We start from the raw sequence: 26,197 nt of genomic DNA, 5'->3' as shown, positions 1-26,197 counted from the left end.
CAACATTTGTCTCTTGAGTTATCCTGTGCAGCTGTGCAGGGAAGGATCTGTAAAAAAAAGTGAAATTTCTGAAAAAGGACAATTTAGCAGTTCAAGACCATTTTCAATTTCCTTTTCCTACAGTGTATGCTGATAAGGCAAATTGGAACAAATGGTGTCTCTCTTACCTCATTATTGATGAAACAGTAGAGAATTGCAACCATCAGCCCCTGAAACCAACAAAAACCAGAAGAATAGTCAGCAGAGCAGTTTCCTTGCTTTGTCAAACAAAACTGCAGAGGTCTAGAGGCTCCACACTGGCATGTCCATGATAAGACTGAAAGGTGGAGACAATCTTTGGCCCCTGTCAGCTCTCATGGCAGAGGAGAGGTTTGACCAAACTATATCTCAAAGCACATGACCTTAGGAAAAATGAGTTACTGTTTTCTTCAACCTGTTATTTTTGTTAAATGATTCCTTTCCCCTTCTTTTTCCTTACCTGGTTTGAAGTCATAAACACTTCATAAGTGAGCAATTCACAGCTGTCTTAAATACATCTCTGTGCTTGATAAACAGGGGATTAGTGAGTGTGCAGGGAAACTAAAGGAATAATGATTTCTTTAAACAAGGAGACTCAAAATAGCCTTTACCTAAGGCAACAGTTAAATAAAAGTCACAATAAGCCTACATCCTCCTCACATGCAGTTACAGCTGTAGACTTCTCACAGCACAGATTTTCCAAGGAGTATCAAAAACACTGGAGAAAGCACAAAATTTGCTTTCAGCAATGCCATTATACAATTATATGAAATCACAGACATTTTTGTTATTGCCTTGAGGTGATCCATAGGAAGTAAATATTAATCTATAGACAGGAATACCAGTTTACTGCAGTAAATTTAAGACACTGAAAATAAGTGTATGTGACACTAACATGTAAGTTGGCTATTAAAACCTAGTCCTTATACTTTCACTGTCATAATCCTGTAACATCCAGTGCTAAACTAACAAATATAAGGAACAAGGAACATGCAATGAATTAGAGAGAAAGCAGGTCCCCAAATAGCAGCTAAAAAGTATCTTATGCACATGTGCACACTGTGAGTGCTACCTGGAATGAAGCAAAGGAGAGTTCAGTAAAAAGCTTCACAAAGCGCAGCATCCCTCTGGCATGCTCATCCGTAATAAAGGCAAAGATGACCTCGTGGGTCCCCAGTAGTGGGATCAGAGTCAATGTAGACTTGGCCAGCCTAAGACCACAAAGAAAGAAAAAAACACAGTGCCACTGAATAGATCATTGTTGATTCAAATGATCACTGAGAGTCACTGTTTCTGCATTCTGCTTCTGACACACTGTCAGCTTTGGTAAGCCACTGTACCACTTTGTGATGCAAGGTCCTCCTCCAGAGGCAGCAGGAAAAAAGAAATCCTCAAAATAACCTTAGTAAGTTTCCATATCATTTAACTGCCCCTACCCCTTCACTGCAGACCATTTCTTGGTGAGAGCTACTCTCTGTATCCAGTTGTATTTAACCTGGAAAATCTTCCAAACTCAGAAAGAGGCCACGTGCTTTCTTGTACCTGTGATGTCTTCCTGCGTATCTTTTTCTCCACCTGTAATTCGGGAAAGATGACCAAAACCTACTTTGTTGATGGCCTGAAAGAAATAATCTATCAATAATTCGAATATTTTAAAAGAATCTTGGCAAAGGGAGGCGTGCTTGCTATTCCACCCTGTGGTGTGTTAAATCTTCATTGTAACTATCTGTAACTGAGGGACACTTTGTCAAAGCAATTAAGCTGTGTTAAAGTGAGTGATGGCTCCATGATTTAAACAGCAAGTTCAAAGACACAGCTAGCAAAGGAAAGAAGACAAACCAACCTGGAATAAAACATTTTTCACATGTGAGAGAGTACTTCTCAAGAGATACAACCACAGGAAAAAATTCACAAGAATGATCCTTAACTCTCTTTTGACAGACAACACCCAACAGGATAATGAAAGATGCCTTAGCATCACATGGGAGCTTCCTGGGCCACAGAACATATCAAGATCTCACAACAATTCAGTAGATACGAAATCACTCATCTAGCAGGGCTGTCAGTACTTAGCAGATCTTGTGTGCCTGCGGGCTACTGGCTGCTATTCTGAATCATGTAATCATTCAGATTGGAATTAACCTCTGGAAGTCTCTTGTTGAACTCCAGTTCACAGCAGGTTACTCAAGGCTGTGTCCAGCAAAGTTTCGAATATCTCCAAGGTCCTCCACACCCTCTTTGGGCCACTCTTTCAGTGTCAGATCACTCTGATTGTGAATTTATTTTCACCTGAGCTGCAATTGGAATTTCTCTTGTTATAACTTGTGACCTCTGCCCTTGTCCTTTCACTGTGACTCTCTGAAAATACTCCAGCTCCATTTTCTGTATAACCCACACTAGCTGAAGACTGCACTTAAATCGTTACTTACTCTTCTGTTCTGTGGACTGAATAAACCCATTTTGCAGCACCTCCTCCTGTGTCACCTGGTCCAGCCCCTGAACTGGTTTGGTGCAAAACTGATGCAAGACCCATGAGGCTGGAGGCAAGGGACACATTGCCTTTCTTATACTGGGAAGCCTCAAGGTGGACACCAGAAGCAGTCTCATAAGTGCTGAATGGAGGGGACCAGTCACTTCCCTTGACCTTCTGTCTCTGCCCTTGGTTGTGCAGCCCAGTGTGCAGTCACCCTACACTGCCACAAGGGCACACTGCTGAACCACGTTCAACGTATTTTCCTCCAGCCTCCCTGGGTCTTCTGTAGTGTTCTCCCCAGTAAGTGTGCATCCTGTACTGCTGCATGAGGTTATCACAAAGCAAGTGCAAGGTTCCTGCCAGCCCACCCACTGGCCTGCCAATGTCCCTGATACACAAGGACCAAAGGAGGATGAATCAAAGCAGCTGTTGAAATTAAACAGGTTTACACATATAGATAAGCAGAAATGTTGCTCTTAGTAGACCCAGGCACACCACTGCTTTGGGGGATAGGCAGCCTGTTTAAACAAGCAGCTTACCAGCTAGCCTTGCAATGGAGGCTGTACTCCACCATCACCTGCCTGAGATAGAGAAGTGGGAACCTGAAGCTGAATTGGCCCTGGGTAAAAATAAGGAGTTGTGTAGGTGTACAGCAATCTCCTTGCTTATTTAATCAAAGTTAATTGCTCTAGATGGGATACCTGGAGAGTTCTGCCTTAAACAGGAAGCCATGCAAAGTCCTATGAAAAGGATTCCTGGGTGAGCAAAATCCCCCTGAGCAAGGGGAGAAGTTTCTCCACAACTCCAGTCCTGTAGAGAAAACAGGTTTGCTGCCATACTGAACAATGAGCTTGCTGTGGGCAAGTGGGCAACAGGAGAGAGATGAGAGACAGACTGGCCTGAAAGCAAAACACTTTTCTCCTTTCTACACATATCTAAACTAGTGACCTTCTAGGGCACCTAGACTAGTCCTTGTTTAAAATAACCCATTCCAGCATAGCAGTTCTGTCTTTCCTCTGCCCAACATCTCTTCCAGTGACTTTGAGTGGAAGAGAAGGGGGAAAAGAAGTCTGATACAGGAATCTCTGATTACTGGTCTTGTTATCATCAGAGGCACACTGAACTCTTTTCAGTAAAAGACTTCTCCAAAACTTCTAGTTACAACCACCGACCTCCAGACAGACCACCAAATCTAGAGTCTTCATGAGTGAAGAAGAAGGCTCTGTTGCTGGGTAAATTCTTTCCTGATAAAACCCTTCTGTTCACACAGAAGATTTTTGAACATGTAAAATGAAGAAATGTATGAACATGCACCTCTGAGGTGATGGCTCACCTGCATCAAACCTTCCTGCCACTTGCACAAGTCATGAGGGCAAAGGCTTTCTCCCTTGACAGGGTAAATTTACAGTCAGACTTTTAAATGGGTTCAAGCCATAAGGACTGGAAAATCCCCCCCTTACATCACCACAAATTTTATCCTGGCAAATAAAGCTCACACATATTCAAATAAAATAAAAAAAAAAAGGAGGCTTGAAAACAAAGCTCATTAAAACAAGTCCTTTTCTCTGCTTTGAGCTCTAAAGATGCATTAGGATTTCTAAAATTTCAAGTGAGGTAAAGAAGATAGGTAACATACAAAGCAACTCTATACTGTGATGAGAATGTATCAAAATACATGCTTTGTCTAGCTTAGAAGGCTGCAGCACTGAAATACCCAATTTCAAAGTCGCTAAGTCCAGTGCCAGTAGCAGTCCAGCTGCCACAGCATGTAGCTCCACACTGGAAAATTCAACAGCTAACCTGTTATTCCTACATTGTTTTTCAGACTGCAATAAAAAAGTATTCTTCAAGATGCAGAAATGAAGGATGCAACCATGAATCTTAGCAAGGTGATTAAATAACAGGAAGAATAGAAACACAGACAGGGTGAAGCTTGAAAAACAAAAACATTTCTGTGATAACCCTGACATTTCTCTTGAAACTCCTCATGCATTCAAGATTGAAAGTTTGTCCCAATAACAACTGGCATGAAGAACAAGGAGCAAAACTCAAAATGACCCGTCTTACCTTTCTCAAAGTGAAACCTTTTATTTCTATCATTCTTTTTTTTATTTTTTTCAAAATTGAATAGGATAGGATATTTCCTTTGGGAGAAACCTACAATGACCAAGTAGTCCAACTGCCTAACTACTTCAGGGCTGTTCAAAATGTAAAGCATGTTATTAAGGGCATTGTCCAAATGCCCCTTAAACAGTGACAGTCATGTATATCGACCACCTCTCTAAGAAGCCTGTTCCAGTGTTTGACCACCCTTGCTGTAAAGAAATGCTTCCTAATGTCTGGTTTATCCCTCCCCTGGTGCAGCTTCAAATCATTCCTATACATCCTATCACTGGATACCAGGGAGAAGAGCTCAGCTCCACCCTCTCCACTTTCCCTCCTCAGGGAGCTGTAGAGAGCAATGACAAGTCAAAAGTTCTCAGCCACTCCTTACAGGTCATTCCTACCAACCCTTGCACCAGTTTTGTTGCCCTTCTCTGGACACTTTCAACGACTTTAACATCTAGTACTTGCATGTGCTGCATGTATTTTAAAAATATCTGTTTAATTAATATTCATCCAGTCTAATGGAAGACTGTAAAGTGACAGACATCAAGCCTTTGTCTATCTGTAACACAGGTATAATACCTGCCCCCAGCTTCACTGAGGCTTTTCTGGGGACTGACTAAGCAGCTATACCAATGTGTGACACCACACCTGTGCATTACTCAAGGGCTGTGATTTTTAACCACGTTTGTCCATCCAGTCATGTCACGTACCTTCTTGTCTACTTCTATTTTGAAGGGTATGGAAAGAGCCAGACCACCATAAGACATACCTGCATTTTATGTCAGTTTTGCACATCAAATTAGCCTGTAGTTTGGAGATGATGATGCATATAACTCTGATAAAGATGAGGAAATTTACCTGGAGAAATGAAAGAAGGATTTATATCATCATCATCATCATCATCAAATAAATAAATATGCGCAAGTACTCAAGAAAGCTGGTTTGTGTATGCACGCGTAGGTCTCTGCATTCAGCTACTCTGTAGCTGCAGAATTTGCTACGTAACTCAACTCCTTGCTAAGGAGTTGTGCTCTAAATTCATATTGTGAATGCACAAGTCATCTTTGAAAACACAGGCACTTCATTAAACAGAGCAGGGAAGCCTACCTACTCTCTGGGAAGTGAGACACTATGAAAGTGTGGGTTGGCCCATTTGCCTTGTCTGGAGATCTGAGATTGACACAGTATTGTAGCTGCAGAACATGGCATTTCTACACAATACCACACATTTGTGGCTCTTTCGCAGTCCAGTACCTAAAATACTGTCTCCACCCTCCCTGTACTACCTGCCATAGCTTTCTGTTCGCTGGGGAATTAACTGGATTGCTGCAGCATGCTGTTTTGTTATCATTTCCTGCCACTACAACATGACAGCATGTGGCCAAATTAAACAAACAAAAGGCTAGTCTGGAATTCCAGTGATAGAAACCAATTTGGTTTCATAAAATCACATTTCTGAATGAAAATGCCAATAGCCTCAAAGGTTATTAGCCTTTGGACACTCACAAGGGCCATGTGTGCATCTTTGTACTATGTCACGTCCTGTTCTCATGGAAATCTGCCAACTCACAGCACATGCTTCATACTCACCCCAATGGCAATGAGAATGGGCAGTCTGATGATCAACCAGTAATTCATGTTATAGTTTCTGGTCCAGCAACTAGGAAGATGACAAAAAGGAGACAAGAAGCAAAAGTTTCAGTACATTACTAAAATCTCCTGCTTTTCATTCTGTCACAGCAATGCAGATGGAAAACAATATTAAGGACTAGATACTAGGAAAGCACATCATGCTGACATGGAAACAGAGGCAATTGCTTCTCAGAAACACTGAATGCTTTGTACTATTGCAGCTATCATAATCCAACTGGATACTACTCACTGGCCTTTCTTGCCCACTAATGGCTAGCTCTCCTCCACAATTTGCTATAAATTATCAACCATTAATGGTGAAGATTTATTCCATTAAAACCAAGGTCAAACTTGTCATATGGCTGAAAGGAGAAGCGGAAGGAGGGGAGTCCGTTTGAGTCAGATCTTTCCTGAGTGGTTCCTAGCCTCCTCTTTCTGCACTACTTTTATTTGTCCTTATTTTCATAAAGGACCTACTAATTTCAGCCCGGAGAAAGCAACTGAGGCAGCAAACTCCAGTTCCTTCAGTGCATATGCACAGTGTTTCTGGCCCAAAGGGAGTTTTAAAAATTATAAACAAGTAAAATCAAAGATGGGAGTAATAGTTCCTAACTTTTTGTTGACCTGAGCCCTCTGCCAAGTAAGCAGCATGCTGCAGGCACTATAATCCTTAATTTCCCCCATGAGTCTCATTTTAGCTTTTTAAATTCCTGTCTCCTTGTGCAATATTGGAGAACAATGACAAGAAAAGTGATGCCTGACAGCCACAGTTTGGGATTGCTGGTTTGAAGTGAACCTTACATGGAGGGGTTTGTACATCTAGTCCTTTTTGGTTCTGCTCTGGCCACAGCCAGCGACCACCACCAACTGTCTGATGGGCTATGTCTGTGCACAATGGTGGCCCAGGTGTTAGGGCAGTGCTCACTTGTTGCTGCAATGACAGCATTCTTAACATTTCTATGAAATAACTTCGTTAGCCTCCTGCCATATTGCTCAGCATTACTCAAAAGCAACAGTCACCAGTAAAGTGAGCAAGTTTCTGAGCTACACAGGCTGTGAAACACAAACTAGAAAACAGCACTACAGAAAACACAGGTTCCTTCACAAAACAAGTTTCTCTTCCTCTCCAAGTTTCATCTCTCATCAAAACATACATATGCACAATTTTCCTTAAGATTTCTTAACAGACCTCGGAAACTTCAACTTGGGTGATGGTGGTGGAGATGAAACCCTCCCAGCCTTGAAGTGGGACAGTCTAAGTGGAAAGAAAAAAGAGCAAACCATGCAGTATGTGGGAGCGATCCATGCTACAACCACATGGCCACATGTGCCCACAGACTAGAGAGGAAAGCGTAGCAGCTTGGCTGTGGCAATTCCACATTCCCTTGCAGGTAATGCAAGTCCGAGAAGGTCCCAGGATTTCATTTTTCTTTCTGTTTCAGTTTAACGCGTATAACAAGCATATTATTGCCACCAGCAGCTCTACGACCTACAGCTCAATCGTATTTTAGATATTGGAGAAAACAGGTATACGGACTGTGTGCAGTCAGCATACCTGAGCTGGAATCTGAGTAACAGAAGAACTTAATTGGTACGTGTGACTGGGAGCCAGCTTCATGGAGCCTTTGAAATTAATTTTATTTGAACCCCTCAAAACCGATGGGATAACAGGCATGGCTGGGAGTGGAGTTCTACTTTTCTCACTAGCTGCAACAGATGCAAAGGCAATGTATAAATTTCTTTATAATAACATACACTGAGAAACAATTCTTTACATTAACTTTGCTACATTTCTGTGTATGTTAATTTGCTTCCTGTGGCACATAGCAGTTTTAGCTACTTTAAATAAATGTGTGCAATAAAAATACCACTACAGGTCAATTAAAGTGTCATGGCTATTAAAGTGTCCAGAAAATAAAACTGGTATATCTGTACATGATTTCTTGCCCATTTGTGCGTTCTGTGATTGTCACACCGATAAATACACCAACATCTATTGTGTTTGGGATCTATCCCTGCAGTTTGCTCAGCACCACTCAGAAGATGCTTGGCAACTAATAGCCTCAGAGCCATGAGTGGAGAATTTGTCCAGTGAAACAAATGCTACTGGGAAGCTTCTGCCTTTGCTTACCAATCCTGTATTCTTTCTCTAAAAGTGAAAACACTAAATTTTTACCCTGAAGAGCTAGAGCTGAATGGCTCCATTTTTAAAAAAGGATTGTAGGCTGGCTGTTCTCCTCCCATACTTTATTGCGGACAGGAACAAAAATGTGTAAGTATCAGCTTTTTAGGCACGGTCTAATAACTAAGAACAGCAGCTTGCTTTTAAATTTACTTCTAAACTAGACAAAGTATTTTTCAATAGCTCACTTTTAAAACACAATTGCTTTCTAAAGGAGTTTATACCTGCACATGTAAGGAAAGAAGAAACCAGTGTGCAAGTAAGCCTTGCAGGCTCTGGTCCTTCATTCAAATGGCTACGTTCACAGGACTGCCTCAAATTCCCAGCCCTGACCACATTTACTTCCAGTTATTCTTCATAGCCAGGGAAATAGTTAAATCACAAATGAAATTTACAGCCCGCTGCACATCCACAGTGACAGAGCTATGGCAAACAGCATGAAGGATATCCCTGGCTGCTCCAACAGCCCAAGGCACAGAAATCTTGCCTTTCAGAGCAGCTGCAGCACATGGTTATTTATTGCTGTATTTTACAAATATTTAGACAAGATTTAGAAAATTCAATAAGGTGCAAGATTGCCCCTTTTAAGGTCCGCTGAGGGCAGTGAGTGACAGTTTTCCCTAATAGAAAACATAAATCAGCTCTGAGCACCGCATAATGTAGGAGGCTCAGTATGGGCACTTTGAATACATTTTCTACATCAATGGGAAGATATGTCCATGGAATGCTGCCTGCTCAGAGACTGCATGGTCTCTATACCTATTCTGATAATTTCAATAAAACTTGCAATATATCAGTACAGCCACAACCTTGCCACAGAATATTGTCAAGTCAACCTTGAAAAGGAAAGTCAGAAAATCCTAGCATTGCTTAACCCAGAAAAAGCAGCTTTGACTGAACTGGTTCAGAACTAAAAAAAGCGCTGGTTCTTAATACTAACGAACACCACAAAAATGTCTGACTACATTGAATTTTCACACTGCAGCATCCCTCCAGCAAGGATTATGCCTGGGGGTAAAAAGAAAAACAAAAAAAGAGGAAAAAAAAAAGGGGGGAAAAAAAGAGAACCTTCTACAAAAGTTTGGCTGCGTAGTTCGGAAACTAAGTAAGAATAAAACTCATCAAATAGTAAATTTATAATAGAAATGAAATACCATACGTTTATTTATATCATCACAAAGAAAGCTACCCAAATACTTCCAGGTAGCCACTGCCACTAAAAAGAGGAAGCCACTTTCCTCCCTTTTACTTAATTTTTTATTTTTAAAAACCCCTACAAATTGCCTACAATGCAATTTGGTACAGAAAGCACATACAAAGGTAATTTTTTCAGAACAGCCACTATGGTAAAAACAGATGAAAAGTATTTTGTGTTTTACAGCAGTCTTGTGCATGACATAGTTGACTTCAGCAAGACTAACGTAAGCAGACAGAGAATGTGCATTTGTTTTAAGAAAATCTAAGTAATGGAAGCTTAAACAAGAGCAGGCAATCACATCTCTGCTGCTAGGCATAAGCTAACCACTACAAATCGCAGGCAGAATCCTGTGGGAGGTTGTTGCCTCCCTCTGAAGCATAACTGTAAAGGCTACTGCCAAAGGCACAGCATCAGGAGCGGTCTTGGTTGGTATGATGACTTCTACTGTTGATACTGTTGATACTGTAACTACAGAAAAACAAAACATACCTTTCCTTGACCTGCAAAAGGATAGATTCATTCAGACATGCAGAAAATTTTGATCAGAAAAAAACATATGCTCCTTTCTGAAATGTTATGCAAGACCTTCAGACAAAACAGAAGCAATTATGTGAGGTTTCAGCACATTGCCAAAGCAAACCACACCGAAGAGAAAGCAAACAATGACCTGCTGGTGCACACATACAGCACAAATGAGATAGCTAGAAAAATCAGAACAAACCAACCCTTCATCTTCATAAAGGTACTTGACAGTTCCCCAGAGGATAACAAACAGCATTGGCACACCTGGGAAGAGAGGAGACAAGGTTGACACTGACACTGAGACTGGTAAAAGCAGAGAGGAGGACAACCCACCCCTCCCCATACAAACACCATAATGATGAGCAACATAATTAACTGGTGGCAGGGTTGCAGCTCCTATCCAGCACAGATGGCCATCAACAGTGGGAGGAGGCATTTAACTTACAAGTAACTAATAGATATAACTCATTTTCTTCTGGGCTCCTACCTAGTTTCCAACAGGCATGAAAAATGAAAAACAGAACTGCCCCCATACTTGGCATATACCACTTCTTCCATGTAACATTTCACGGAGGGGCCAAGGGAATTAAATTTTTGGAAGTTCTACTACCCTCTGTACTCACATGAGAGAGGAGTGTGCTCTGACCCTGACCTTTGCCTCCAAATTTCTGCCTGTGGGTCACCTACCCTTCATTCAGGCAGCACCAAGCTCAGTCTGTCCATTGGCATCGGGGCTGGAGCACACCCAGCCCACATTCCTCCGATGGCAGGAGTGTGGGCACACCTGGCAAGTGTGCTCAGGCCTCCCCCACAGTGAAGTCCCAAGTTTGGGCTGCAGTACTGGCATGGACTTGAGTGGCTGCAGCAAATACAGCAGAGGCACCTTGCTTTGAGAAGAGGCTTGGTCCTACCCTTACCTCTGACAGTGCATGTGCCACAGTTGGTCAATTTATCTGGGGTGTAAAGGGAAGAGAGACAAACCAAACAAACTCGCAGACATTACCTGCTTTATAGTGTCAAAGGCTCTCAAATTAATTTCTTTAATTTATGAAATGCCTATGTCATGAAAAATAATTTGACAGTACATCTACCAACCAATACTCAGTACACAGAATGCCAAAAAAAGCACACAGGGAAGGAAAGCAGGTTAAGACTTAAAGAGCAGGATGAGGAATTTCTGCCTAGGGATGGATCAAAATGGACTAATTTCACCAAGTACCTCCTTGGTAAGTATTTGATGATGCATGTACATTGTATAGAAAGGGCAACATTCACTGTACTTAAAAACATTGGGGTAGAGCCGTAAGTGCTGTACAGGGCAAATACACAGTTCCTGGCAACAAAAGCCACACAGAAATTGGTTATCTCCTGCAGTCTGAATATCTCAAGCAGTTATCTGTAGTGGGTATTATCAGTAAAAAAACTTCTCTCTTGTACTGCAGACTGTTTCTGTTATCAGAACAGCTAAATACTACCAACACAGAAGAACAATATTCTCCTTAATCAGTTAAAAAAAAAAAAAGAGAGAGAATAAAGAACAGCAAGAAAAAAAATTACCAATAATTAGAACAGCAAAGATAGTGAATTGAGTAGAGATTATTTGGGCAAGTGGTTGAACACGTTCCATGAATGTACCTGATACTGAGAATACACAATATTTTGGGAGCAAACTTTCTAAGAATTCTATGCTGCTTTCACAGTGACATAAAGAGACTAAGAACATTTGCTCATTGCAAATCAGTTCCAAACGAAATGAGCTTGTGATTCATAGAAACAAATTATAGATTGAATTATTCCTTTCTTGACTTTGCAGAGAATTAAGACATCTTAATATAGAAGTTACAGGATAAGATACAAACACTGACAGCACAAGGGCTGTATGTCAGTGGATATATCATTTGACATATCAAGTGATAACAATAATGATTTGTGGATATCTCCATCTTCTGGATATCCCCTGACACCTACCAAATTCACAAAACCTTTCCTTGAGAAATGGGTGGCTCTGAAAACCATCTAGGACACACTCTCAGCAGATGGGAATGCATCCAGTTTTCCAAAGTCCTCGTGAAGATCTAAAGAGGAGACTGCCTCAAGAACATTCCCTTATTCACTTCAAGCCTATAGAAGTCTTTCATAACAGCAAAAGGGCAAGTCTAAAGCATCTCTGCAATAGTTGTAGTATGCAAGGAGCACTGAGACTCTCCAAAGATTAATTAACAATTTTGACACCTAATTACCCTGCATTAACTGTCACAAGTGCAAATATTATTCTGGTTACATCACTCAGTCAAGAGAATTCTGTCTGGTTTGAGCAGGGAGTGGAAGTAAACTGCATACAACTCTTTGAATAAATACTACAGATGACTATATTTCATTAACAGAGTCAGTGGTGTATTCCACTGGGCTCTCAACATGCAGGTCTTTTGGGGCATTTAAGTTTCAGTCCTACATTTCTTTCTCTTGCTGCTGCTATTCAAAGAATACCAGATATCCGAGAAAAAACTGCACTCATTTATAGGATGCACTTATTCAAGATATAGGCTGAACTCTTTCTGGTTTTGCTTTTTATCACACAGAAAGCTCTGAGATTGATCTTTTCCTAGATTAACTGACCAGAGAAAGGTCTCTGAATTCTGGAAATGGTAATGTCTACTTTTTTCTGTACTGCATCACTGCTGAAGATGCCAGAAATTACAACAGCCTGCTCATAATAGCTTCTGCAATGTTAATTCTTGCAGGCTGATAGCTGACCCAAAATCTTTGAACACTACACGGTGATTATGAAATCTGTCAAGTGTACTAGGAAATAAGCCTGCTGACAGTTCAGCTAATAAAGTTCAACTTCAAATGACTGGGCATCTGAATTATAGGCTGCAATAATAATATATATTATGGATGATGAGAAAGTAATGGAACTGCCAAATCAACACCTTAACACCACACTGCACAAATAAGCAGTACAACTTTCCTAGTTTCACTCTAGCTTATATATTCTACACCTGGTCAGGTGTCTGCATTGTAAGAAAAAAAATCTGGAAAACCAAGCATTTTCCACAATGACAAAAGGATGGGGTAGGTAAGAAAAGAAAATTGTAAGAAAATCTGCACAGGTTGACATTTTCAGAATGCTCCACTGTCCTGAATGAGCAGAGGGGCATGAAACTCGTGGAGCTGCTAATGGAAGTTGCAATGTCCTGACCACAGCATGTAGTAATCAGTCTCTTCATTTAATGGGTCTAAGATATTTTGGTAACTGAACAGAAAAGCTCAGGTTTGTTCCGGAATGCACAAAGTCCCAGTTACCATGAAAGGTGTCACCAGGTGGTGCTATTCCATGCCATCTTCTTTCCCTTACCTCCACGTGCAAGCAAGTTTCCATTCTTACAGACACACTGTATTTGTGGCTTTGCCTTGTACCCACTTTCCGTAAAGGCAATTTCAGGGAAGATATATGAGGAGCAAGAGAGGATCCCCTCATCCTCACGTGCTGAGTAGAAAGTCTTCCTGAAGTGAATTTGTAGGACCAAAGCACTGCCATCCTGCTGAGACCCTTGAATGAGGACATATTCTGAATATAGCATTTTAGGACTGTATTCAGTATTTCAGCTGTAACCTGACGTCACTGGTTGCCATGTGTGATAAGTTCAACCTCTGAGACAATAAGGCACACAAACCAGAAGGACAGTCCTGCTGTCAGAACAATTTCAGTCCTCTTTTTCTCAGAAAGCATCTAGGATGCTCTGACTTGATCAGCTGCTTTATGTATGAATGCATGAACAATGCGATGAGGAACTGAAAGAATTGATAAATACATATGAGTAGATGTAGAAAGAGTAAAAGCGCTGAAGATGTGAGAAGAAAAAATGAAACATTTTTTATTTCTAAGAAAGGAAAAGAATGAAAGACTTCAATCTAGAAGACAAAGAGTGAAGAGAATTAAAAGGAACTCCTGACATGCATTTCCTACCAAGATCAGTCTGGATACCAAACCTACTTTCACATCCTCGTCTGAAACACCATTTTCTTTTGAAAACAGAATGGAAGTGGTCAGTGCAATGAATGCATCCTGTTGCCGCACTGAGTTCATACTGGGCTTCTGAAGGAAGGTTTCTTACTGCCTCTGTTCCAGTCAGATCTCCCTTGCAATCAGGATGGAGATTTTGATGCCCTAGCCAGGCTTCCTGCTTTTGATAACTTCATTCCCTTAAAGTATTCTTCCTTAGAGCAAGTTTGGATTGCCAAGGCTTGAAAGGAAATGGATTATTTATTTTTTATGGCAATTTCCCTGCTGCAAGAGCAGCTGGGTGTAAAATTGCCATAGAAGCTCAGAGAATATTTAGTTTTTTATTAACATTTTCTTCTTAGCCTTTAGTGCTGAAAATGGTCTCCTGTTGTTCTTCCTGCTGGATGTCACACAGAGTCACCGTGTGATATTTCTGTTGTTCCCCATTCTCCCCTCCTTGCTACTCCTAAATGCGAACAGGTCCTTTTCCCACTAAAAGCTTCTGATACAGCAGCGTTATAGTCTAAACTGCTCTTCTCCAGAGACTACTGTTAGTTTGAAGTCAATGTCAGGCTCAGCAGCTCTTCACTTGGGCTCAGATGCGATGAACACCATGTTGGTGTCCTGGACACTCTGATTCAGAGCATTCTGCACATCCCAGTAAAGAATAATTACTCATTTGAACTGATAATAAATGGACTACTGCTTAATAACTGACTTAAGAACTTACCTGAAATGATCATATTGCAAAAATATATTTGGGATATCTTGGAACAACTGGTCTACTGTGGACTGATGGTGTCCATCAGATAGAGAATGGAAAGAGAATCTAAGTCATAGGCTTGACAAGCTGGTGAAGAGGACTTTAAACTAAAGTTGCTGGGGAAGGGGATCCTCAATCCATCCCACTCCTACCAACTGGATGCCAGTGCCAGCAATAGATGATGCCAGGCCCAGAGCCTGAAGGAATCAGAGGTTAGCAAGAAAGTACCTGAAGAGCAGCATGAAGGAATATCAGCCACTCCTGACATCAACTCCAAGTCATCAGGGACACAACTAAAATGCCTCTATGCAAACACACATAGCATGAGGCATAAACAGGAGGAATTAGAGATGTGTGCACACCTGCAGGGCTATGATCTTACTGGCATCACAGAGCCATGGTGGGATGGTTCCTGACTGGAGTGTTGGAACAGAATCACAGGCTCCTAAGGCAGATCAGGCAGGGCAGACCAGGAGGGCATGTTGCCATCTATGTCAGTGAGAGCTGGAGTGTATGGAGCTCCACCAGGGGATGGATAAGGACCTGACTGAGATCTTACAGGTCAGGATGAAAGGGAGGGCATGGACAGGTGACATAGTGGGGGTCTGCTGCCAGCCACCAACCAGGAAGTCCAAGCAGATGAAGCCCTCTATAGACAGACAGGAGCAGCCTCACATTCTCAAGCCCTGGTCCTCATGAGGGACTTCAACCACCCCCATATCTGTTGGAGGGACAACATACTAGGGCATAAGCAGTCCAGGAGGTTCCTGGCATGTGTTGATGATAATTTCCTTCTCCAAGTGACAAAGGAGCCAATGAGGAAAGGTGCCACGCTGGACATTGTTCTCACCACCAAGGAAGAGCTGGTGGGAAATGTGAAGCTGAAGGGCAGCCTTGGCTGCAGTGACCACAAAATGCGGGATTCAAGATCCTTAGGGAAGTGAGGAGGGTGCACAGCAAGCCCAGTAGTCTGTACTTCAGGAGAACAGATTTTGGTATGGTCTGAGAGTGATCACAAACTTCAGTTATAATTAGAAGAAATAACAACATGAAGTGACTAACACCCACGGTGTTTTTGAACAATACACACATGAAATTTGTATACATAAATATTCACCAAATGATGAATAATGAACAAGTTAAAAAATTACCCTGTAAGAGGACAATTCATTAATGGGAAGAAGGGTCAGGGTATCAAATCAGCTCTGACAACCAAATATTTATTTTTTTGTTCCAGCTTTATTTTTATAATTGATAAACTACTTCAAAGAGAAGGACACACAGCTCAAACAGGAACCTACCGTCTCTCTCAAGCCTCAGCATTATACTGAGTTTATCATGCTGCTAAAAAAAAAATTAAATAAAAATCTTCTGAGCAATGCATACAGCAGAAAGTCACCCAGTGAGGGACTTGAGCACCCAAAAAATGTAATCATCAGTGAAGAAGCAGAAAGAGGGGGAAAAAAATCTTCATCTCTTTCCCTTGGTAAGAGATGAAACTGTTATCTAGTATAACTAATCTGGGAGCGCTGAAACAGCAGATGCTTCCGCATTTGGAGGTGGAGAATCATTGGCAAGGTTTGTACATGCAGACACATCTGGAATAGCAAGAAATTGTACAGATGAGGATTGAATGGCATGGACAGACCTTTCTAGGAAGCTTGGATGAAGCCTACATATCCAGTGCCAAGTTCTGACATTGCCGCTCATTTCCACAAACTCATCCAGAAATTCAATATACAGTAGCAGAACTGCCATTGTAAAGGAAGAACAAAACCAAAATAACATCTTCTGTTTCTGCCTTCTGCTCTTGCAGGAGACAAACTCTAAATAGAAGTGATTCAGACCAAAACCAGCCTATCCCTTTCTTATAAAACATCATAATCCCCTTGGGATTTGACTAGATATAATTTTGTTCTAATTTCTTTACCATTTCCTTTCATGACCTCAGTCAGTGCTTCGGGATAGCTCCCCCCACCTTTTTTTTTAATTAAATTGAGGGTATAATTAAAACATATATAGTTCAAATGTTATACAAATTGGTGTTGCTTTTGCTGCATGCCCTATATAAAAGAATATGGAAGATAGAGAACTTCAACTAAAACTCTCCAGCAGGAGACTGCTATTATTTGCATTTATTTATTCCCATCAGTATGCCAGAAAGCCTTTGCTCCTCATATATCACTGTTCAGTAAAATTGGGTAATTCACAATAAGCCATTTATATGCATTTTACCAGGGAATTAATTTGTTAAAATATTCACAGTTGAAATCCATGGAGAGAAAAGAAGAGTCAAAGCAATTTAAATGTTCAAACTAGCATCTGTGAAAGCACTTGCAGTATTTACTTGGATTTACTCTCAGCTTTCCAAAAGTGGCCTGATTCCACCAAAAAGGAAGGGTAGAGAAGAGGAAGGGAGAAAATGCAATAAAAATCCATAAAAGATCATTCCAAAATTAGGATGAATCCTGAACTCTAATGTATTTTCAGGTGAACCGGACAGTGAAAGAATCAAAGCATTAGCATTTCTACACAAGGTGGCCCTTGCTCAACCAACTGATTTCAAGGCATCACAATTCTTGATTTCAAGCACACACATGCCCATGGCACATACACCCTGACCATTTTTTTCCCCCAACAATCCCTATTAGACCTGCTCTGCCCACTTAATCACCCTGAAAATTCACGGCTAGCAGTTCCTTGTTCATTGGTCCCTTTGCATCCCGCTGCTCACACTGCCACCATTTCTCTACTGCTATCCTCACCCAGATGCAAGGCATCATTGCTCTTTTGCTCCACAAGTAGTTAACACATCTGTAAATGCAATGGGAAACTTCAAGGAGATGAAGCAGGGCAGGCAAGAAAAGTTCACACCTGTATGGAACCACCGACATGTAATTTGTACTGGGAAGCTGATGACTTGCAGGAAAAGTTCCATGTGCCTGCCACTGGTGTGTGGAGTTTCTGTGATGTCACACAGCCCCTGCGTTCTGAACTCACAGTTTCTACTCCATTAGCATCCAGAAGCTGCGACAGCCCAGCACCCTCCAGCTCAAACAAGGTAAGGGATTGGGAACAAAACAGGAATGCAGAGTGCAGGACTTGAACTGGGCAGCACTGGGGTAGAACACAATTTTTCCCGTTATACCATGAGCCAGTGTAGCCACAAACAGAAAAATCAACTTACCCCAGCCAATGCAGAGATAAAGCCGAAAAATCCTTTGCTCAGAGAAGACCGAAAGTACCAGCAGTGTGTAAAGGTACATGCCTTCCACCAGCAACCAGTAGTAGTTTGCAGCCACACAATACTGCATCATCACAAAGACCAACCGGCAGCTGAGTGATTCCTGTGAGGGAAGAAAGCACAGCCCAAGGGGCCAAGAATAAAAGGATACTAACACGAAAGACTGGTTCTCTCTCCTACTTTTGTTCCTCAAAAAAATGACTGCTAAACTAATCACATTTGAGTACTGAAGGGGCAGAAGCCGGTGCTATATGCAGCAGACAGACGCTTTTAACAACATTCCTCCCTTAAAAAATAAAAAGTACACATTCTGCATTTAGAATAATAAGCAATAGACTGTATCTCAATAAGCAATAGATTACAGCTTGAAAAGCATGACACAAAGATGAAAAGAACAAGTGGAAGGTACTATATCAAATGCTGTCAGTGAATCTTTACATTTCCCCAGATACTCTAATCTGCAGTTGAGAATTTCTCTATTAAAGAGCAAACAGTGGATGCCATAATGTTGACTATTTTCCAAAGCAAAGATTTTTTAACAGAATAGCAATATTGCCCAGTGCACCACATTTAAGAGCAAAATCTCTCATAGTTGGCAAATTACAGAGGTGGTCAGCAGGGCTTTAGATAAATATGAAATCTGATTACTTAATTAATATATCCATCAGAGTTGATGAAACCACTATTTGAATAAGCCGTCTGTAAAAGAATAAAGCCTAGGCTTTTTGGAAGAGGAAATGACTGACAATCCTATATGAACATTTCCAAACCATTTAAGATGTGTATTACAATGTTATTTTCTGGCAACTGATACACTGCAGATGAGAAAAAAAATCAACTATCATATGAGATTCACTATGTGGTATTAGCGCTTAAGCCTTAGGCAGTGTCAGAAAAGAATGGGTACTAAGGATGCATCAGAAAACTTACCCTTTACAATCCCAACCCTGTATAGCAGCAGTAAATGCTGTACCCATGTTTTAGAACCACAAGAGCTATACAGATAATAAAAATACCTTTCTTTGAGGATTCAAGTACATTTTGTATTCCAAATCCAAATGGGGAAAGGGACACTTTCATCGTATTTACAAAAGAGCTGTATATCCTCTCCCAAGAGTTAGAAGTACTTAATTATCCTGTTCCTCCGAAGCTTTTCTAAATACTTTCAAATTTGCATTTTAATCAGATGCTTCCTTTTTTTCCTGTCATCAAGAGATTAAAGATCTCTAAGAACAACCAACTAATTTGGTCATTACACAAGGCGGAGAGTCCTATCACAAAAGGTGCTGGCTTAGGGAAATGAAAACCCTCTTGTCACTGCTAGAAAGAAATGAACCTGCAGGATGGGAAGAAGATATGGGTATTTGTACATATACATATATATATATATACACATAAAGCAATTTCTTTGTGTTTCCTCTGTCCATTGGGGGCAAACTTCTCATAGCTAGAGAAACATGCCACACCATCAACTAAAGAATTAAATGACTTGATCTCATGCAGACACACACAGTGATGACTTCAATATCCTAAGAACCACCACAGTGTCTGACCTTACCTGGAAGGCAATAAGTCCTTCCCACTGGTGCTCTTGTGTGGCTGTGCTGTACATCCACTTGACCACTGAATCTTTAATGAAAACAGATATAGCTCGGAGGATGAAAGAGGTGAAGAGGTTCAGGTGAATGTAATTCCTCGTGCAATGCAGATGTCTGTAAAAAAACAAACTAGTCATGATCTGCTACCTATGTAAAAGCTGCAACATCACACATAGGACAGAGAGGGAATAATAAGCCCTGTAGGGAATCAGAAGGTACCAGAGGAAATCTCATAACTTGAGAATCGCTGTAGGGATTTCAAACTCTCTTTGAAAAGAAATCACTACCAAGGAAAAGACATTCAAAACTTCAAGCCTAAGACTGAATATTTGGGAAAAGAAAGGAGACCAGTGTGTTAAGGAAAAAAAATTTAAAAGATTAAATAGTGTAAAAATTAAGTAGTTTTCAGAAGACATATCTGAAAGGACTGAAAAAGTCAAGTTGCACATAATGCTGAAGCTAATTGCTTTGAATTGACCCCAATGTCACTGCACAGGTTTACTTTGGCAAAGCTCAGGAACTGGTGCGGTGCAGCTTCTGGCTGTGCTCAAACCCACAATGAAAAAACATCCACCTGTAAATTACCACTTTGACAACAAAAGAAAAATCTGCATTCAAATTGCCTCCTGGGGGAATTGTAAATATTCTCGGTAGAAGTAAAAGGAACAGACTTTTCACCTCTGCATTCAGAATGGAAAACAAACAAACAAAAAAAAACCCAAAGAAAAAAATCCTCTTGAATTTCAGCAGCCAGCTGCAAAGACAATAAAACTGCTACTTGTCAAAAAAGAGCATGTTAAGGGACAGCAAAAGAAACTGCAGTCATGTAAATGGCATCCAACTGCAGAGTGCTGCCAATGTTTTACCAGCCTTACCCACAAACACTTTTCTTCCAGCTCTGCAAGGGTACACACTTTGCCCCGAAGTTATACTGGGTAAGACTCTTTTTAAATGCTAAAAGATAGAGGTAACATATGGTAATCAGCAATTATTCCAGCAAGAGTTTCAGCGAACTTACACTTTAAATGTCTGTTTTTTACTGCTCTATAAATTTTGGTAGAAAAATTGACTTGGTCTGAAAGTAGGAGATTTTGCGCTGAAGAAGAAGAGCTATTTTTTTCATAGTTCTAATGAAATCTTTTAATCACTTTTAAATCACATCTTATTTCAAAACTTACCTATTATTAATATTTATTTTCTTTTAACTCAAAATTCATTTGTTTCTACCCTTCAGAACTGCTACACATTTCAATTTGATTGAAAAAATTATGTAAAATAGGCAATTGAAGAAAATAGGTTGCAAATAGTTACTGAGTATTTCTGCTACAGGCAAAGCAAATTATTCAAATTGTTTCAGTCATAAAGTTATGGGCCTAATTCAGCTTACACCACTGAAATTACAGATTTTTCTTCCATTTCTTTCGGAAGATGCAAAATAGGACTCTAGAGAGATAGTTTCCTCTGCTGTATCATCATTAAAGACAATTAGGAAGGTTATTTTGTAGTCTAAGAATTTAAAAAGCCCCATCAACATTCAGGTGTCATTGATTTAGATTTCAATCCGCATTTGTTGAGGCTGCACAGCTCCAGGGAGAGGCCACAGGAGGAGATTCCAGTCAGAATAATTCACATAGGAGCAGGTCTCATGTATTTCATGAGATCCAGGACCAAGTTGTCTCCTGATAGACAATTTAGAAAGAAAAGCATGAAATGGATTGATGGCATAGTATTAACAAGACTCTTGGCCCCTTTAACATCTCTGGAACCTCATTTCCAGAATAAGAATCACACACTCCTGTACACTTCTCCAGTCCCTGCTTCACAGCTGAAGGAAAAATTGCTGAAGCATCACCCCACAAAAGTGAGGGCATCAAAATTCCCTCTCTCCTACCAGTCCTTGGTGACAAACTTGCTCTTTGCTCCCTGCCAGAAAACACGCACATCCTTTCTTCCTTTCTTCAAAAAGTATATGGTTGTGCTCTGTGACCTTTACATTTGGGCTGCTAAGATTACTCAAAAAGTGTCATTGATAGGTGAAATGAGGAGAAAACACTTATCCTGGGAGACATTTGGAGACTTGAAGACCATCTGGTGTTTTGTCAGATGGGTCCCAAAGTTGCACAGGTAGAACACGTACAATTCATAATTATCACATGGCATTCACAGAGGGTGAGCACGTCTCTGCACTTCTGCAGTCATTTTAAAACTTCTTTGAGATTGCTTGCCTATGCTTCTCCACTGCAAGGAGGATGGATAATACATTGCTAAAAGGTGTGATACAATATTAGAAGGTTTGCATCATTCCCACAACAGAACATCTTTGTGTTTTCTAAATACCAGTCTCCTATGCTCAGCATCCCCAAACCACAGGACAGTCTGGCTGGAATCAAGATGTCTCTTGCATTTACAGAGGAAAAAAGGAGATCTCTCTTGGAGTCCAAAGTTGTGTTTTGGTTTGTTTGGGGTTTTTTTCTTTATTTTTTTAACCAAACATACACAGTGTATCTTTGGCATGTGCAACCAAGAGTCTCTCAATGCACTCCATGGAATTTGTAGGTGCAAACCTGGATGAACTCAATACATCAATATGGCCAGGTGACAGCAATTTATTTCACATAAACTTTTCAAGTTTCAAAATTAGGTTCTCTTTTATATTGCAAAAGAAGTAAGAATTTCTAAAAGTTCTCCAAAAACAACAATTGTTTAAAAAATCCCTGTCTGCACACCTTGCACGTGAGGGCTGGGAAATAGGCCAGACTGAGATTTATGCTCCAAGCAAGACAAGATGAAAATTTCTCTCCTAAATGTCTTTGCCCATCTCAGACTTGTGCCTCATCTGCAAGGTGACACCACAAAGGAATGCTGGCATCTCTTTCTTTTACCACCTCTTCCAGTGGAAATTTCATTGAAATAAAAATTGTCACAATAAAATATTCCAATTGACAAAAAGTATATGTTCCACATATTCATACAGGAAACTGCAAAAATTTGGCAATTTTACTTGCATTTTGAGAAGAAATTCTTTTCAGAAGGAACACAGAAGTGACAAAAGATAGAGAAATTATGAGGTGATGGAAGGAAAGAAAAAATAATCAAAAGTTTCTGTCGAAGTCTGACACGTTCATACAGAAAAACATAAAACCTTTACTCCACTCTCTTCAAAGCTTTGCCAGTTACCTGAATCCAAGAAGAATGGCAGTTGCTATTACAAGGGCAGAGAAGGAAAGAGCATATCCAATGGTGTATATGATGGACAAATTCAGGAGCTGTTCTTCTGGTGCATCCTGAGAGCATATAAAGGAGAAAAGAAAAACAAGAAAGGGGAGGGGGAAAAGACAGAGCTCATGGGCTTCAGTTCTTTTCTCCCAGCTGCTTTCTAACTTTTCTTAATGATAACCAGAAATCATTCTCCTACTTTTAAGTTTAAATGCACATATCAAATCAGTCTTCCACTTTCCATATACTCTAAAGAAATAAAAATTTAATCTTAATTCCTCAGCTGCTCCCAGGTGTTCACTCTAACAGTTGAGTTTTGCAGCTAGGCTAGAAAAATAGATAATGTGACATTATTTCATAATAAAGCTGGAGAGGCATGAATTACCACACAAGCAAGTCTTAAAATAAGTGGCAAGAAGCACAGACACAACTCAGTCCTGTAGTAAAAATGGCAAAGTGATTTTTTCAGACTTGAACACTTCAAGCAAGTCTCCTTACTGCGGTAACGAGCAGGGTCCTTTGGTTACATCAATATTCAGAAATAAAACAAGCCAGATCCCATTTGTTGATGTTGAGGCAAAGCATGACTTGCATTCATGCAACCAAACTTTTTTTCTGCCCTCAAATAGTCTCTCTTCTGCTTCAACTATGCAACCTCCTGGTAACAAACCACAGCCCAACAGCATCTCATGACCTCGGTGTCACATCCTGCTTGGGATGGAGCGACCCGGTGTGGACCAGAGCAGTGGGGATTCTTGTACCACCTGCAGTCCTGAGCAGGGGCTCTCTTCAGATTCACTGCTGAAGACATGATAACTGAGACCCTTGTTTGAAAATTCTGGCCAAAATCCTTACAGAGAAGAGAAGTTCTTGAAAAGGTACAGGCAGGTCTGAATTATAACAGAGGTTTATTGCTCAGCCTCTGAGGTACATTCATATTCACTACTCTGGTTCATTTCTACGTTTGTATCTTTGTCTAAATAGACTCAGGCATTTTACTTCCCTTCTTCAAGCTGCTAATTCTGCAACTGACTCATGAGACCTGTGCTGTACAAAGGAATACATTCCTTGCACTTCAAAAATTAAGTATAGTTATTCAGATGTACTTTGCACAGTCAGGAGGATTTAAGGTGAACAGGCTGTTCCTCAGCGATTTGCTAGGTTAATGCTTTAAAGGGAATGATGTGAGAGCTAGCTTATGAAAAGAAAAATCTCTTCAGCATCAAAGCTGAGGCAAACTACTGAAACCCAACAGTTTAAAACATGTACACAGATCAAAATTACACTGCACACATAGAGTAAACAATGTTATTTTATAAAGATTCACTAACATCCCCTTTAGAATTTGTTTTAGTAACAACCGTAACATAACACATAGCAAACTTATAAAAACCAAGCTCTTGTTCTCATGTGCCAGATGCATAAAACAAAGTAAGTTATTAGGGGGCTCTATATACATTAGCTGGGAAACCAAACATGGTTGTTCACATTTCAGGGAGTGACATTGTGTACACAGGGTTTCAGAATCCAGATCAGTTCATGGAAATCTGGGGGCAGGTGCCAAATGACTAAGTGTTACCACTAAAGTATCTCGCTCCTTGGCATGTCCCAACACAGCTCTAGAAGAAACCATAATGGCAAAGAAGGAAAAGTCAAATGACTAAGCTTACAGGTTGCTTTATGAAAATGTGCTCTGCTGGGATTCCCCAGAAAATGAAAGGGACAAGGAATAAGGCTGCAAATTAGAGGAAAAGGTTAAATTTTACAAAATTGGAGAACAGAAACTATCTCTACTTCCATCTCCTCCTACTCTGCAGCCATTATTCCCTCTGAAGAATGAGGCACTGAGTAATGGGAACTACAGAGGGCAGAGATCCCGCAGCACTTGGGACTTTCATGAACTTGAACTGTTTAGACTAGATAATGTACTAGTGCCTAGTACTCTGGGATAGAGAGAGAGTGCACTCAGTTTCTGTGAGGAAAAGCATCGCCCTTGGAGGTTCACAGTAGTAGTGGTATCACGTGTCATGGGAATGCACACAGTGTGCTAGCTGACGCCAATGGCTGTCAAAAATCCTCTGGAAATCCCTATGCTCTCCTTCATTTGGTGCCAGGTGTCTCAGCTCCCTGCAGAGTATAAAGCACTAGGGCAAGAAAATAACACTGACAAGCCTAATTCCATCGCCCACAGAAAATTAAGGTAAAAAGACAAAAAAAAAAAAAAAGAAAAAAAAAAAAAAAAAAGGCAGGGACTGCCCCCTGCCCAAAGGTGAAAAGCAAATATTCTTCAGTTCAGTTCATCTTAATCACTTTAATAGCTGCTAACAAGACAGAGAGAGCAAGTGGTCACTATTACAATGACGTGACAATGGGAAAGAAAGGAAAGGAATAACATTAGGTCACTCCTGTGAGTGGGGTGAGCTGCATTGAGCTCTTGCACTGCACCACAGCTGGGATGATCTGATTCACTTCTCTTGGCTCTCTCATGTACACTTAAACCTACTCTAGTCTACGCTCCATGTTCCCTTTGTTGAAGGGGAGAGACCTGACATCTCTTACCATCAGGCTCACCGAAGTGAGACAGAAAAGATTACTTTGACCGGACAAAACCGCATGGGTACCAAAGACTATTATCCTCTTCTCTTCTGCTTTGTCCTAAACAACAGCATCAAGAGGGGTGAAAAACTCTTACCTGGTCAGAGGACTCACATTCAGACAGGTTCCTCCAGGGCAGGGTTGAATTCTCCTTCAGCAGCCATGTCCCCTCCAAGGTGCAGAACCGGTACACCTGCCCATGCAGCACTGCCAGGAGAAAACGAGCCACAGGGTTAACAGGAGGAGAGCCTGCTTCATTGAGGGGCAAGGCACACAGAGCACTCTGAGCCTCCATAAAACCCTCCTTCCTCACCTATCATCCTCCTGGATGGAGGGGGAAGCTGCAGCATGGCAGAGGTAGAGCTTCACCCACTCCCTGCCTGCGGCTGACACTCTGCTACTCATCCTTGGAGAGGCTTTGAAGGATACGCAGCTGCCAAGGGATCAGATGGCACGTGCTCCAGGACAACTGCTGACCATTCAGCAGCAACAATAGCCTGAAATAGTTGCCGCTATGTTTGTGTGAATTTCACAACATCCATAATTTCCAGCTCGCTGAAATGTTAGATTTTGAGACACACAAATTCTGGGAAAGTTAAGCCTCAGCTACAAAATCCACATGGAAAAGAAGGTGCACAAAG

The 26,197-nt window shown here is 40.9% G+C and overlaps 1 protein-coding gene across 2 annotated transcripts in view; it reads right to left on the bottom strand.

Moving 5' to 3' along the window:
* GLP1R (glucagon like peptide 1 receptor) overlaps nucleotides 1-26,197 on the bottom strand; it is a 91,223-nt gene that overhangs the window by 8,255 nt on the left and 56,771 nt on the right. For both annotated transcript variants that reach the window (XM_027735125.2, XM_039389476.1), the window contains exons 4-12: nucleotides 25,654-25,763; nucleotides 22,923-23,029; nucleotides 19,706-19,859; nucleotides 18,091-18,250; nucleotides 10,338-10,398; nucleotides 6,191-6,260; nucleotides 5,370-5,458; nucleotides 1,091-1,229; nucleotides 168-209 (exon numbers count right to left, since the gene is read on the bottom strand). In XM_027735125.2, coding sequence (XP_027590926.1) covers nucleotides 168-209; nucleotides 1,091-1,229; nucleotides 5,370-5,458; nucleotides 6,191-6,260; nucleotides 10,338-10,398; nucleotides 18,091-18,250; nucleotides 19,706-19,859; nucleotides 22,923-23,029; nucleotides 25,654-25,763 — 932 coding nt within the window. The remainder of the gene's footprint in view (nucleotides 1-167; nucleotides 210-1,090; nucleotides 1,230-5,369; nucleotides 5,459-6,190; nucleotides 6,261-10,337; nucleotides 10,399-18,090; nucleotides 18,251-19,705; nucleotides 19,860-22,922; nucleotides 23,030-25,653; nucleotides 25,764-26,197) is intronic.

The sequence above is a fragment of the Pipra filicauda genome, unplaced genomic scaffold, assembly GCF_003945595.2.
Source record: "Pipra filicauda isolate LSUMZ 115617 unplaced genomic scaffold, ASM394559v2 scaffold72_size3293161_pilon, whole genome shotgun sequence".
In the NCBI taxonomy this organism is placed as follows: domain Eukaryota; kingdom Metazoa; phylum Chordata; class Aves; order Passeriformes; family Pipridae; genus Pipra; species Pipra filicauda.
Note: the sequence above shows the minus strand (reverse complement) of the source record. Positions and strands in the feature narration are given on the sequence as shown.